Source organism: Balaenoptera borealis (assembly GCF_965194805.1).
Source record: "Balaenoptera borealis genome assembly, chromosome: 13".
Lineage (NCBI taxonomy): Eukaryota > Metazoa > Chordata > Mammalia > Artiodactyla > Balaenopteridae > Balaenoptera > Balaenoptera borealis.
In genome coordinates, this window is record NC_138870.1 from 18923815 (window position 1) to 18940289 (window position 16475).

Genomic DNA, 16475 nt, shown 5'->3' on the forward strand with positions numbered 1-16475 from the left:
ATTATGTTGTCCTCACTCATATTCCTGAGCCACCCAATTCCTCTCCAGGACACAATCACTGTTATCTCTGTCTTGCACAACTTCCAGATACATTTTATTCAACAATTTTACTTTTTAAAGTATTGCTTTTGGTTACAGAGCAAATGTTTACTTTGAAAAATGGGGAGTTGACTTCTAGCATTAGAAGACGTATTTGAAAATGTCCAAGCAAAGGAAATTATGGCATTGTTATATCGTAATTCTGGAAAACATCTTGAACTGTCACTGGGTATACCACTGTGTACAGGTAAGGCTGTTTTTGGATCTCATCTTTCAATGTAACTGTCCATGTACCCTATAGTCCAGGAACGTACTATGTGCTTTCTAATCACACATTTACTCACTAAATGCTTAATTTTGAACATATGATATTACCTCAATTTCCTCAGGGTGCCACCAAAATGTGTATTAAGCAACCGTGCATAAATAGATACATAAATGGTCAAATAAGAATACTTTATAAACAATTTATCAACATTTAATTACTCCCACATTGTAAACTATTAATAAGGCTTTTTAAAAATTCAAAGGTGTTATGATAATGGCGCCATTCTTGAAACTGAATCAAAGGCACGTGCACATCTAGTTTTGATGCTACCTTCTTTGAATTTTTTTCAATCCTCACCTCCCTCATCATTCCATGAACATCTGTTTAATCCTGTGCTGTGCACCCTAATCACAAGCACTCATTAATTCTGAACTTGAATATATCAATATTGATGTATACAACGCAAATGTAGTCTTGCTTATTTGTAATAAATAATATAGGTAATCCCCTAAGATGCTTAGGCCTGATCTTGTGCACGTTAAGTTTAAAAATCCATCTTCCTAAATGTAGTGACAAACACATGCCCACTCAGGAATACTAAAAAAATACATTTATTGTACTAATGCCTCCTTCCACATTGCACTCAGACCTCTCGAAATCACTTAACTTTCCTGAATCTGTGAGTATAATATTTCCACTCTTTCTTCCTTACACAGTTTCTGGAAAAAGCAAATCAACTTATACTCGAGAGCAATATGAAAATGGAAACTAGACTACGTGAATGTGATACAGTGGTGTGATAGCCACATCATCACAGAATCAGAGTTTCCACAATGGAAAGGCTTGGGGTATCGTCTGCAGCCACCTCCTCACGTAGATTAGAAAGCTGAGCTGCAGCAAAGGTACAGTGGTGCACTGCGGGTCACAGAGTGAGTTTGCAGCAAGGGCTGGTCCTCCAACCCCTCTGTTTTCTTTGCTGGCCCTTCAGCCTCCACCTAACACCAATGTATTAGCGGGGGTACCTCTGCTCTTCAGGTAACTGTCCCCACTTCTACAGCTTAAATCCCATCTCACCACACTCTCCCCATGGTTCACAACCCTGTGGCAGCACTTGGCGTCCTTCCTACCTTAGAGCTTGGACACGGTGGCCTGTGTCCAGAGTGGAATGGAGAGAGGGCTCTGCCCAGATGCCACTTCCCCTCAGAGGGTCCCCACTCACTCATCATCTGCTTCTGAATCACCCCAGTCACAGCACTGGCACATCTCCAGGTTTTAAGTCTATGAGGGAATTGTTCAACATACCATTCCCAACCCCAGTGAAGACCCAATACAAAGTAGGTGCTCAGCAAACTGACGTCGACTTGAATTTAGAGAACTACATTTTTATTGTCTCCATGTTTCCATGGTTTGTATGTATCACAAAAAATAAGAATGGCAATGGAAAGGAAAACAGAGTCTTACACTGGAAAAACTAGGGCAGGGCACCTCCATAAAGGAGAGAGAGATAGAAGAGGACCCCACTCCCACTCTACAGCAGGCTTCACCAGCAAGATAAAGTCTTTCAAGGAGCCCAATCCTTGCTGTCTGAGAGGGAACTTTACCCTCCCCTGAGTACACAGCTTCCTTGAAACATTCTCAGACAGGCTTTACTCTCCCCTACTCCACTTAGCTCAGAGCCCAGGGGTGGTTCAGTGTTCTCTCAGCTAACTTTTGTTACTTCTAGACCATTATCTATTTATCCTTAAAAATGAACACAAAACACAACCGCCACCCCCCTTCAGCTTTCTGCCCTCCGTGTTGCTGGAGACCTCAGCCTTCCTGGCCCCGGAGCTTTTTGGCCCCTGGTTCACAGTCATTTCCACTTCACTGAGACTTCGGGGTCCACCTGAAAGACCCTCCCCAGAATAGCCTCCAGGTACCTACACTTCTTCAGTAACAAATGTCCTTTTTTTCTACAACACGTCTGCACATCCCCCAGAGAAGGTGAAGTCACATTCTCCAGTGGGCCATTCTTTGACATTAGCTCTCTTTTTTCCACCTTCTCTCATCTTTCCCACCACCGCCCCCTCCAGCTCTGAAGAACCCCATCATTTGGTCCCATTGGCCCCCTTCCTTTCTCCTTCATGCCTCTCAGGGCCCACTTCCCATCCAGCCGAGACTTCAAAGTGTGTCACTTCATGCTGTCTCTAGCCAAGACCCTCCATGCTGTCCCTTCCCACCCTTCTCTCCTCTCCACCAGACAATCCCAAGCCTGTGTCCATCCAATCACTCGCTACCTTCCCTTCTGGTCAAAATTACCCAACGGCGCAGGTTGGTGCCATTTCAGTGTCATGGTCTCTACTCTTGGCTGGATGTGTCCTAGCATTTCCTTTACACACCCCTGCAGGATCGTGTCACCACTCTGCTCAGTCCCCTTACCAAGCTTCCTCTTTGCTCGAAATGTAATCCCCCTCCTTCCTTCCAGTTTTCCTTAGTCCTGCCCAGATCCAACCCCTCTTCGAATCCTACTCACTACTTCCAAATGCTTTTGTGAAAAACAAAGCAGCAGAGTGTGTAGAATGAAATGAATTAATGAAAATGTTTATTCATAGAGAGTTTGGCTTAAGAACAAGTCTTAAAGTTGGAGTCACCCAACTGTATCGTCTAAAATTAAATGAGTGTTTCCACTCTGGGGGTCTCCCCACGACCTCTGAAGCTCTCTCAGCTTTGCACTTTCTTGGGGCCCGTTCCCTGGCTCCCCTGGCCTGTCTCCTCAACTCACTTATATGGGAACTTGAAGGGACGCTGAAGAGCAGCTACCGCTGATTAATCACCAGCGACTGGTTTCCAAAGGCCCCGGGGCTGGCAGGAGGGGTGGGGGAGAAGAGAGGAGGCAGAAGCCGCGCTGTGGGAGCTCTCTTACCGCATGACAAAATTTGCTTCATCTATTTGACGGCCACAGTCACTCTTCTTCAGAATCCCACCATTTCCCACCACCGCGCATTTCTTCAAGGGCAGCTGGAATGGGGTTGCCTAGCAACAGAAAACAAGGCGGGTTTTCACTGCAGAGAACACACAACCACTCACAAAATCATTGTTTACAGCAGACCCGGCCAGAGAATTTGGCTGAAGACTGGGCAGAGGGAAAAGAGCATGTAGAAAGAAAGATGCCAGGAAGTTTGCAAGGAACAAACGAGCCTATTCCTTTGAAATAAAAGGGTTTTTTTTTAACTCCCTGAAGTGTATTTCAATATAACATTTTTTGGTATCAAACTGGCCATGCACATAGTAGGGAGTGACTGCTAAAGAAAATGGAAAAATCCCCACTAAACATTCTTAGGATTCTTTTTAAAGGCATTAAGCTGGGAACAAACTCAGATGAATTCTATTCCCCTATTTGGAGACAATTCCATTCATTCATACAATCAGTCATTCAATCAACGTTGCTGGTGTTTCCTATGCTAACTGTTGGGGATAAACGCGAAGACAGGGAAATCACAGGTCTCAGAATTCACAGTTTGGGATGTGAGGAGAGTGTGAACACAGAAACTTATGTAACAGACCCTATTGTAATGCTGAACTTGCTGTAGAAGAGGTATGTTTCACATGCTGTGGAGAATCCAGAGAGGGGCAAGAAGGCACGTCTGTCAAGCTGATTCAGGGAATGCTTTCTCACTCGAGATGAATCTTTAAGGATGAGTAAGATTTTGCCAGGCAGAGACAGCAGCATAAACAGAGGCACAGAAGTATGCTGAGAGCAAACGCTGTGTTTATGAGCACATGAACACTCTGGGTGGGTCTGTCTAGAACTTAGGAGGCACTAAGGCACAAGTGACTTGTGTCCATCCAGACAGCATATAACTTTCTGCAGACATTGAACTGGACTGCAAAGAAAATGTTCCGTGTACCTGAATGTTCCCTGGGGTGCTATTTATAGTACCAGGGAATATCAAAGCCCAGCACTAGCCCCTGGAAGTGAAATGTGACATTCGGTCTCTTTTAGCTGGGTCAGCAAGAACCACGAGGCACAGCATTTCCTGCTTGCTGAAACCAGGCACAGTAGTTGGTGTTCTCTGGGGGAACACCTTACATCTGCATAATTGGGACATAAAATAACCATGCCGATATTAAGTCAGCCATCCTTGATGAATCTGAAGGGCATAATATGGATTACACCAAAAGAATAAATGAATACCCGAATATATGCACATAAAGTAATTAAAGCAGAAAAATGAAATTCCAGGGGTGTGAGTGATCACTGGTAGGTGAGGGGCACTGACTGTAGCACAAGAAGGGGATTTCACTTCCTTGATTTCTATTTTGTAAAAGGAATAGCCAGAGCTATGACAATATAGCTGATGAAGATACAGTACTGAAACTGTAGCGTCTAAGCATTTGCAGATGGTAAAGACTTCCCTTCATAACACTACAGCAGAGACTGTCCAGTGACCTCCAGATCAGGATACAGAGAGGAGTGTCAAGCAAAGGCCAGCACTCCAACATGCCCAGGATAAGCCAGGATGGCACGTGGTATTTTTCTCAGTCACTCCTGGGAGGAAGGTTTGAAATCAACAAACACATGGGCTAGATCTGTAATTTTTTAGACGTAGATTTAAGTCTTTATGCTCAAATTAACTGTTTTTTTATTCCACGAGTATTTATTAAACACCTACTATGTCCCAGGCACTGTCCTGGGTGACAGGGACATAATAATCCCTGTTCACAAGGAGCTTACATCCTAGCGGGGAAATGGATGATAAATAAGACAAATGAGTAAATAAACAGAATATCAGATGGTGACATGGGCTGTGGAGAGAAAGAAAATCATTGGCATGAGAAGATGAGGAAATACTTTTGAAGAGGACTTGCCATTGAAATAGGGTGGTCAGGAGACATGGAAGCAAATCCCTGAAGGACAGGGGGTAGTGAACCTTACAGGTACCTGTGGGAACCACTGGGAGGGGACACTCCTGGGGTGTGAAATGAAGAGGAAAGAGCCCACTGTGTCTGGAGATGAGTAAGCAAGGGACAGAGAAGGAGGAGAGATTAGAGACTTATCTGGTAGGAAGGTTGGGGAACAAATTCTGTAGAGCTTTGGAGGGTACTGTAAAGACTTTGGGCTTTATTATGAGATGAGAATCAAGTCAAAGTAAGGGTGAGCAAAGGAGTGACGCTATAACATATTTTGGAACAATCACTCTGCTGCTGTGTGAATAGGCTGTAAGATGTCATGCACAGAAAGAAAGAGACCAGTCTCCTGAAACAGCAGACTAGAGATTTTGGTGGCCTGGGCTAGAGTGAGAGCAGTGGGGGTAGTCAGAAGTAACCAGATTCTGGAGATGTTTTGGAGGAAGAGCTGACCGGATTTGCTGATGCAATGGAAATAGGATAAGAGAAAAAGAGAGGAATCAAGAACGATGCCACAGTCTGGGGCTTGGACAACTGTGAAGACAGACTTGCCATTTACTGAGACATGGAAGATGATAGAGAAGCAGGTTTTGGAGGGGGGATAATTTGGAGTTCAATTTTAAATATGTCAAGTGTGAGATCCCCATTAGACATTTAAGTGGCAATGTCAAGTAGGCAGTTGAATATATGAGAATACAGTCGGGGAACTGGTCTCTCCTGGAGATAGAAAGATGGAGGTGATCAGCATATAGGGGATATTTAAAATCGGGGGACAAGCTGGTGAATGAGTGTAGACAGGAAAGAGAGGAGGTCTAAGAACTGAATCCTGGGAGGCTCCAACAAGAAGTCAGGAGACTGAGGAGAAATCGGTAAAGGAGACAGAAGGAGTGGCCAATGGAATGGGAGAGAAAAACAGGAAAGTAGGGTGTCTTGCAAGCTAAGTTTAAAAAAAAATATCTCAAGATACTCAAGAAGGATGGGGAAAAATTGCAGCAAATGATACTGATAGATTGCGTAAGATAAGTGCGGAAAATTGCCACGGGATTTTGCAACATGGAGGTCACTGGTAACCTTCCTCAGGACAGACCTGTTTCAGGAGTGAGGATGGAAGCCTGATCTGAGTTCAGTGAGTTATACAACTATCTGTATATAGTTTATGTCAAAAGTGTGGGCTCACTCATGCTCTACTAATATTTAGTTTGCTTTGTGAAAGCCAACTTAACCCCCGCTCATTGTTGTTAAAGGAAAGTCCCTGGACCAGATCGACCGACAATCCCAGTTTTCCAAGCAAGAATCGGGGCACAGAACAAGCAGAGCTGGGAAGCGGCAGCAGGAGTAGCAGCGTAAACCTGGGTACAAATACTACCTCCTAACTTCCAGATTGTGGGACCCGTGAGCGTTCCACTTCCGGTCTCTAAAGAGGGATAATGCTGCACAGGACTGACTATATGAGCTTATATGAGATGATGTACATAAAGCATCTCACTGAGCCACTAGCATGGTGGTCCTCCCATTATCCTTCCCCTCTTCTTTCATCTCTTTCCTCCTTCTAGCAGAGTTCACTGACTTGTTCAAGCCACAAAATACTTAGATTCCATGGGTTTGGAAGAAACATGGTAAAATAGTGATTTATCACACTCTATATTAACAACTGGAATAATTTTATTAGCAGAAAATTTACCTACTTTATATGGTGTTTACCTGTTCTTACATTATATATACGTATATGTCATATACAGCATATATGTATATATATGTTTTATACACACACACACACACACCATTACACTTTTTTAAGCCTTTGAACAAAAGCCCAGTTGAGGAGGAAGCCAATTCTGACTTTGTGCTGGTAATATTTGCTTACTTCCTCTTCATTTGGTCAATGCTAGCCCTCACACAAGCAATTTCATTTCAATAACTGTTTCTCTGGTATCTGGGTGCATTCTTCTGGGCATTGGTAATATGCCAGTGAACAAAGGAGCTCACCAAAGTTTTACAGAGAAAAAACTTAATTGAGAAAATACTGCGGAATTTTGTTTTTAACTAATTGAGATAATACTATCATTATTCTATTTTACACACAAAATATTTTAACTTGGCAATGGTCGATGTTTACCAGAATGATCCGTGAACAAGGTGTCCTCCTTTTGGTGTATATTACATAGAAAGAATTTTGGTCATCCATTTCCACAAAAATATTATGATTCTGTCAAGGACTATTTTTATTAAGGCGCTAACTGCATCCTTTCTTTTCAAAGGTATCTCCTTGCACCCATGTAAGAAAATATCTACTGGGTCTGAGAACATAGTACTATACTATAACACTCTTCCTGCTAACCTTAAAAAATACTACTCTAAATGAAAGGATGGATTAGGCAGACTGACTACAGCAATGGTCTCAAAATATTGCTTGACCACCGATTCACCTTATAAATCTTTGGCCAAGTTTTTTCACCTATCACTGTTCCATCTATTAATGGCCATCTTCTTAATGACTCTATTATATTAACCATCTGGATTCAGATTATGGTTTACCAGGCCCTGCAAACTCTCAGTGCCTCACTGGAAGTCAGGCATGATAATAACTATCCCATCTGTCTCCCAGTATGATTATGAGAATTAAAATCAGCTGAGGTGTTGAACATCATCAGAAAACTCTGAAGTCCCATATAAAATATATGAGACTAGTACATTATTAAATACTAAAAGAATTAAATTATCTGGGGAAAAATTATCATTACATTGCTAAAGCACTACTATTACATATAGTTTACCTTTGTGTGAGATACTTGCAATTTCAAAGGTTTACATAGATTTTGAACAAAATATTTTCTAATTATTGGCCCTTGGAGGGTATATCTACTACTCTGATCAATCAATGAGTTTTTAAATGCACATTTTTGTATGAATCAATCCAAGTATCATATCTTTTTTGCTCACTGTTCTATATGCAAACTAAGAACAGATCAGATGATCAACAATTTGTTCAAGAATTACTTAATTTGCAGATTTCTACTGAGCATACAATCTATTTTAAGCAGTGTCTGACCTAAAGGCATTTTCTTAATGTCATAATGGATATATTATTCGTTTATTTATTTTTAAAATTTATTGACATATAGTTGATTTACAATGTTGTGTTAATTTCTGCTGTACAGCAAAGTGATTCAGTTATACACATATATACATTCTTTTTTTATATTCATTTCCATTATGGTTTACCATGGGATACTGAATATAGTTCCCTATGCTATACAGTAGGGCTTTGTTCTTTATCCATTCTGTATATAATAGTTTGCATCTGCTACTCTCAAACTCCCAATCCATCTTTTCCCCACCCCCCTCCCCCTTGGCAACCACAAGTCTGTTCTCTATGTCTGTGAGTCTGTTTCTGCTTTTGTTTTGAATTTTATTTTTTTATAAGCAGGCTCCTATTAGTTATCCATTTTATACATATTAGTGTATGTATGTCAATCCCAATCTCCCAATTCATCACACCACCATCCCCCGCCCCGCTTTCCCCCCTTGGTGTCCATACGTTTGTTCTCTACATCTGTGTCTCTATTTCTGCCCTGCAAACTGGTTCATCTGTACCAGTTTTCTAGATTCCACATATATGTGTTAATATGTTATTTGCTTTTCTCTTTGACTTACTTCACTCTGTATGACAGTCTCTAGATCCATCCACGTCTCTACAAATGACCCATTCATTCCTTCTTATGGCTGAGCAATATTCCATTGTATATATGTACCACATCTTCTTTATCCATTTATCTGTCGATGGGCATTTAGGTTGCTTCCATCACCTGGCTGTTGTCAACAGTGCTGCAATGAACATTCGGGTGCATGTGTCTTTTTGAATTATGGTTTTCTCTGGGTATATGCCCAGTAGTGGGACTGCTGGGTCATATGGTAATTCTATTTTTAGTTTTTTAAGGAACCTCCATACTGTTCTCCATAGTGGCTGTATCAATTTACATTCCCACCAGTAGTGCCAGAAGGTTTTCTTTTCTCCACACCCTCTCCAGCATTTGTTGTTTGTAGATTTTCTGATGATGCCCATGAGTCTGTTTCTGTTTTGTAGATAAGTTCATTTGTGTCATATTTTAGATTCCACATAAAGTGATATCATATATTTGTCTTTGTCTGACTTACTTCACTCAGTATGATAATCTCTAGGTCCATCCATGTTGCTGCAAATGGCATTATTTCCTTCTTTTTTTATGGCTGAGTGGTATTCCATTGTATATATACACCACATCTTCTTTACCCATTCATCTGTTAATGGACATTTAGGTTGTTTCCATATCTTGGCTATTGTGAATAGTGCTGCTGTGAATATAGGGCTGCATGTATCTTTTTTAAGTTTTGTCCAGATATATGCCCAAGAGTGGGATTGCTGGATCATATGGCAACTCTATTTTTAGTTTTTTGAGGAACGTCCATACTGTTTTCCATAGTGGCTGCACCAATTTACATTCCCACCAACAGTGTAGGAGGGTTCCCTTTTCTCCACACCCTCTCCAGCATTTGTTATTTGTAGACTTTTTTATGATGGCCATTCTGACTGGTGTGAGGTGATACCTCACTGTAGTTGTGATTTGCCTTTCTCTAATACAGTAAGTCCCCTACATACGAACCTTCAAGTTGCGAACTTTCAAAGATGTGAACATGCATTCGCACGTCCAATCACATAAGTTAGTTCACGTGTCTGGTGTACATTGTCACATATGTGCATCCTTTACAAGTGGTTGTGCTTTTGTGTACTTTACTGTACTGTACTGTATAGAGTACAATAGTACAGTATCTTTATTTCAAGCCCAGGATGCTGGCAGCAAGCGTAAAAGCAGCGGTGATGTAGTTGGTGCTGCTAAGAAGCACCAAAAGATAACGATGGAAACAAAAGTGAAAATAATTGAGAGAGTGGAGTGACAAGAGGAAGAAGAAGTAACTGAAGAACTGAAGAGATTCACAACGCAGGAGATGGCAAGGGGATTTTCTTTATTTGAGGAGGCACTGTTAGTATTTGAAGCACAGGACTGGAAGGTAGAATGGTACACGAAGGTTGCAGCAGCCATTCAGAATGCAATCCAGTGCTACTGTGTCATCCATGATGAGAAAAAAACAGCTACTACCCAGACATCACTAGATCGTTTTTTCAAGAGGGTAGATAGAATTGAATAAAGCAAGGAACCAGAACCTCTGTCATCAACGTCAGGCGTGAGTGAAATTGCAGCTTGCCCTATGTCTCTTGTTGCTGACGATCCTTCAGCTCTACCATCTCCCACCTCCTCCCCCTCCTCCAGTCAGTAACTCTTCTTGCCTGTTCACTCGATGCCAGCCCCTGTATGCCAGCTGTTGTACTGAACTACTGTACTTTTCAAGGTATGGTACTGTAAGATTAAAAATGTTTTCTTTATTTTTCGTGTTTGTTTATGTATTATTTGTGTGAAAAGTATTATAAACCTATTATAGTACAGTACTACATAGCCGATTGTGTTAGTTGGGTACCTAGGCTAACTTTATTGGACTTACGAACAAGCTCTCAGAATGGAACTCGTTCGTAGGGGACTTACTGTAATTAGCGAAACATCTTTCATGTGCCTCTTGGCCATCTGTATGTCTTCTCTGGAGAAATGTCTATTTAGGTCTTCTGCCATAATGGATATATAATCTCCAAACTTCAAGAACAAACATGAGACCCACCACTCTCTAAACATAAGCTGATTAATGAAGCCATTCAGAATCTTGCTTCTGAGACACCCTTACCCTTATTACGGTCCACAGCCTGCACTGCCTGTGCCTCTTCTTAAATAGCCCTGATGCCTGACTTCCCTTTTCATTCAACAATTATTTGTTGAGCACTAAGATGCGCCAGGAGCTGTTATGGATGCTGGAAACGTACTGGTGAACAAAATAGACACATACCCTGCTCCTGGAAACAGGAAAAACAGAATTTAACAAATAGGAAAGTACAGAATGCTATAAGGTTAGGGAAAATCTCTCTGAGGAACTGACACTGGGACCTGAGATCTGAAGTTTTCAGGCATAAGAAAGGTAGTTGAGATTTCGGCCTATTAGATCATCTTAGGAAGATTGGGGAAAAAAAGACAAAAATTAGAGTCTTTGATGTTTTATGGCATGAATGAAAGTGAAAAGACTTGTTACAGGTTGGAAGACTTTTTCAGAAACAAACTACAAACGCCAACTGTGAAAATATTCCTGGCTGAGAATATGCCTTGAAGAAAGCTATTAAAAACTGAAGAACTTAAACCCTGTTCTTTGTGCCTTATGTAAATAGCTCCAAAGTGTCCCAGAAAGACTTTTATAATTAAGTGAATAAAGCCTTATTTACCAAGTCATTTCCAAAGCCAAACACGTCACTTCCTCTTCCTCTTCATGGGCAATCCACACAAGACAACAAAGTAGTAAGACCCAGTGACCTTGATCACCTACTCATCTTCCATCACATAGACATAACTAGATGTCCTCAATGATAATTACACTACCTCTATGAGCGACTGAGTTAACCACCATCAATCTCTAATTCTTAGAGTTTGGGCTGGATTTGCAGGGAGGGGAGGAAGGACAGGTGTGGGAAAAAAGAAACGTGCAAACCATTTAGTAAATAAAGAACTGGATTAAACAAAGTTGTGGTAACTATATTCACAGGAATACACAACATTTTAGTAACAGCGCCTCTGATCACAAATTAGAAGTGCAGAAGTCAGCAAGGGACTGCTACACCTCTGGCCAGGGTCTGCGGCCCCTGTCCAGCAGGAGGAAGTTTCAGAAGAAGAGACCTTCGGCCCTTTACCCCTTAAGAATAAGGGTGTAGAGTCTCTCAGGGGGGAATGAGACAGGCTGGGACCTGGGACCCTTTGCTGCAGTGCTGCAGAGCTTGTACCTGGACACACCTCTCCTCCAGCAACAAAATACAAAGAAACTGTATGGGACTAAAAATAACTGTGTACATGCCCAGCTGGGGCAAAATTATGGACAAAAAAGAGACCAAAAAACCCAACTGCCACTCCTGAAGAACCTGGAGCAAAAGCAGGGTAGTGTGCATGCGCCCTGAACAAAACACCACAAAGGGGTGGGCAAACCACTGAAGCCACCCCTCCGGCCCTAGCCCTGGACACACCCCTACCCTCACCCCCATATAAGGAACAAGCTCGCCCCCCCTTGGGGAAGCAAGCAAGCAAGGGAACCTGTTGTTTGTTCTCACTCCCCACCCCTGCTGCAGCAGGGGCCCCAATAAAGCCTTGCCTGAAAAAAAAAAGTTACAATATTCTTGGAGAGAGAGGGTATCTTTTAGGCATGTCTAACAATGTAAAAAATTAGCATCAGAATCAAAGAATAAAAAATGTTCTGCAGAATCACTGTAGGACAAAACTGGAGATTAGGGAGAAGGCTGTAATGTCCCTACATCCAGGTCATAAAAATAACTAACCTTAAATCTAGGCTTCTTGGGAGCACCAGGAAGCCAAAAAGTTTGAAATCCTGGAAGCGACCCACTTGGATTCTATCCACGGTGAAGCTCGACCAGATACAACCTAAGCCCTAAACAGATGAGAGGAGGCTCTAAGGTGTCCAGAATTAGGAGAACTGAGTAACAGACTGAATCAGATTAAGCAGACTAGTGGCCAGTGAAATAACTTTAATACCAAGAATTTCTGTAAGCAATGAATTTGTATTTTAAAATGCTCTCTTGCTTTTGAAGATGGTAACAAAAGACTCCACTGTTTTAAATTTAATACAGGATATATCAGATTATTATAACTCTCACCATACTTCACTAATTCAATATAAGTTTCTCAGATGCACTGGGTGATTTTTGGACCTAACTTGTTCTAGATTCTTCTTCCTCTAGCTTCTTTCTATCATTCTGTTTCTATTGTACCCGTAACCTACATTCCTCGCCTTCCTAATTTTATACTTGGGAGGAAGGGGATAAATGCCATTAATATTGCTGAATAAACATGGTTTCATAAACTAAAAAACAAATGAGGCTGTCAAGCTAAATTTTGCTGGTTTTGTTACACATGTAACTTTATGCTGATACTTTAAGCTGGAAGAGTTGGCACTTCTATTTTCACGCTTCACAATCCAAAGGAAAAATCTTTGTTTTGCTCTGCTACTCCCTCCAGATTTCTCTTTTATAGGAAGGAGGAGTAAGTCTTCCTTGTCATGCAGTTTTCAAGCTAGAAAAATTACCAAGCCTTTCAGTACTTAGAACACCACCAAGTACCATGATTAAGAAGAGGAATCAATGTCAATGTTAGATGTGGGTCTCAAGTCCTAATAGAAAAGCAGGGATTTTGATTTGCAACCCTTTAGATAGGCCTGAAAGGCTGTCACTATATGCCAGCTGCTATTAGTGATTAAGTCAAAACATATGCTTGCCCCTATTGATGAAAATATCAAGTTTTTGTCCATAAGAACATGAGCTCACACATCTAATTGCATCTAACCCATTCATTTCTATGTACCCTCACCCATGTATCCACATGGACTCCCACACATAATTATGCTTCACCCACACACATAATTTAATTTCTCGCCCATATGTTAATTATATCCTCAACCTAGGCATCTAAATACACCCCCCCCCGCCTCACATCTAATTACAGCCCCCCTCTTCTGAATGTAATTACACCATTCAGCCACCCATCTAATTATGCCCTCCTAGACTATTTAATTGCACTGCCCTGCTCAAGGACCTAATTACATTCTAACCAGTGCATCAATGAAGCCCCCAGCCCTCCAACCATATTCTTCAGATGCACATCTCTTTACCTCTGTATCCCACTTTATTATTTCAACTAAAGACTGGCAAGTTCCCACAAGCAAATTCCTAGTAAGTATGGCGCCCAACAAAACAGGCAAAATAATGACAAGATGCAGCTGAATCAAAAGCAGCTTTGGTCCTTTCCAGTAAATAAGCTTTTTCCAATATTTGCTTTTTTGGTTATTTAACCAGCCCCCTTGGAAGTCCAAATTAAAATTTCAGATGTTTTCTTATTTCACATGTTTAAGCATTTTTATGATGAAAATATCTAGCAATTAATTTATTTCAGAGACAAATGCTTCTCATTACAGATATTTAATTATTGAACCCTTTAAAAAGATATTACCCAAAACTTCACCTGGGGATATATATTTATAAATACTAATTACAGAATATTTGTACATCCCTACCACTCAAAAAAGGTTAACTGTTCTTCAGTTATACAAAATGAATTTCCAGAAAGTTGTTGTTAAGATCTGTATTCCCCATTCCACTAATAAAATTATGATTTTTAAAAAGATTAGCTCAGTATTAATAGTCTTTCTACATAGGCGGCATCTCTGGAAATTGAATGATGTGAATATTTATATATTGGGTACTGTTTCCCTATTAAACTTTCTGACTCAATCCATTATAAAAAAAAATAACACTTAAGTATTCCAAGGAATATTATGTATTTTTCACATATCTATTATTCTGGACATAACTTTTGGAAGCCAAAAATAAAACATCAGTTCAGATTGTAAGAACAAATCTGACTCCTTATTAGATCTGTTCCTTTTACTTTGCCTAGTCATGCTGACTCTGCACCTTTTGTAAAAGAATGTTGCCTATAGCCTGAAATATATAGGATGGCCTATTCTCAGGGCTCTGACCTTTAAGAGTCCATTCATATAGAGATAAAAAAGATGCAGAACAGAAAATAATTTTTGTCTTGTTGGAAGTTGGCAAGAACATCATGACCTACATGGACAGCTGCAAGAACAAAGGATTCCGACCCCAAGAAGTCTGCAACAACTAACCAAGCCTCTCACTCACCTCAGCCATAAAAAGAAACGAAATGGAGTTATCTGTAGTGAGGTGGATGGACCTAGAGTCTGTCATACAGAGTGAAGTAAGTCAGAAAGAGGAAAACAAATACGGTATGCTAACACATATATATGGAATCTAAAAAAAAAAAAAAAAAGGTCATGAAGAACCTAGGACGAGAATAAAGACGCAGACCTACTAGAGAATGGAGTTGAGGACACGGGGAGGGGGAAGGGTAAACTGGGACAAAGTGAGAAAGTGGCATGGACATATATACACTATCAAATGTAAAATAGATAGCTAGTGGGAAGCAGCTGCATAGCACAGGGAGATCAGCTCGGTGCTTTGTGACACCTAGAGGGGTGGGATAGGGAGGGTGGGAGGGAGGGAGACACAAGAGGGAAGAGATATGGGGATATATGTATATGTATAGCTGATTCACTTTGTTATACAGCAGAAACTAACACATCATTGTAAAGCAATTATACTCCAATAGAGATGTTAAACAAAAAAAAAGTGCTCTGTTGAAACCCTTTGAGGAGTTCACGTTTTTTGGGCACGAGCCACCCGACCCCTTGCATGGCCCTGCAATAAACATTTTTCTGCTCCAAACGCCAGTTTCAGTTTGTTTGGCCTCACTGTGTGTCAGGCACACAAACTTGCTGTCAGTAACAAGATGACCATTCATCAGATTTATTGAACATTTCATATTCAATTCCTGGTTAACTGAAGTTTGTTACTGATCTTGTTTCTGACCCATGGACGCTAAAGCCGTAAGGGGGACTGACTGACTTCCCTGGTGGTCCAGTGGGTAAGACTCCGAGCTCCCAATGCAGGGGGCCTGGGGTCGATCCCTGGTCGGGGAGCTAGATCCTGCATGCTGCAACTAAGACCTGGCACAGCCTAAATAAATAAATAATAAATAAAATATTTTTATTAAATAAATAAAGCCATAGGAAGGCTGCGCCTGTGCTTTAAGCCAGAGGTTGGCCACATTTCAAAAATTCTCAAAACTGGGAGGCTTTTTATGGTGGAAAAGAAAGGAAATATGAAGGGCATGCACATTGCAAAGGTAGTGACCAGTGATTCTTAGTAGTGAAGCAGAAAGTGGCAGCCGCAGCAGCAGAAACTATACCTCATGTCATGGCGAGACTTTGTCTTCTCAGCTCCCAAGGTGGAAACACCACTGAAGGATTCTTTTTCTGCAAATATGCTCAGTTCCTCTTCCTGCTGATGAGCCTTACCCTAGAGCCTGCCTGCCTGCACCCAAGTCCTGGCTTAACGTTTCTTCTGTAACCGCTGGCAAGTTACTTAACCTCAGTGCCTTACTCTTCTCATTCGTAATAATGGTATCCACCTTGTACAGTTGTTGTGAGGATTAAATGAGTTCTGTCTGGCACAAGGTAAGTGATCAATAACTGTTATTTTTATTTTTAATGGACCCAGATTTTCTCAGCAACA

General features: G+C 41.1%; 1 protein-coding gene across 2 annotated transcripts in view; it reads right to left on the reverse strand.

The window, feature by feature from the left end:
* ST8SIA1 (ST8 alpha-N-acetyl-neuraminide alpha-2,8-sialyltransferase 1) overlaps window positions 1-16475 on the reverse strand; it is a 156388-nt gene that overhangs the window by 64939 nt on the left and 74974 nt on the right. The window contains exon 3 of one of the 2 annotated variants that reach the window (XM_082352008.1): window positions 3210-3319. The exons of the other annotated variant lie outside the window; for it this stretch is intronic. Coding sequence (XP_082208134.1) covers window positions 3210-3319 — 110 coding nt within the window. The remainder of the gene's footprint in view (window positions 1-3209; window positions 3320-16475) is intronic. 2 annotated transcript variants of the gene reach the window in all.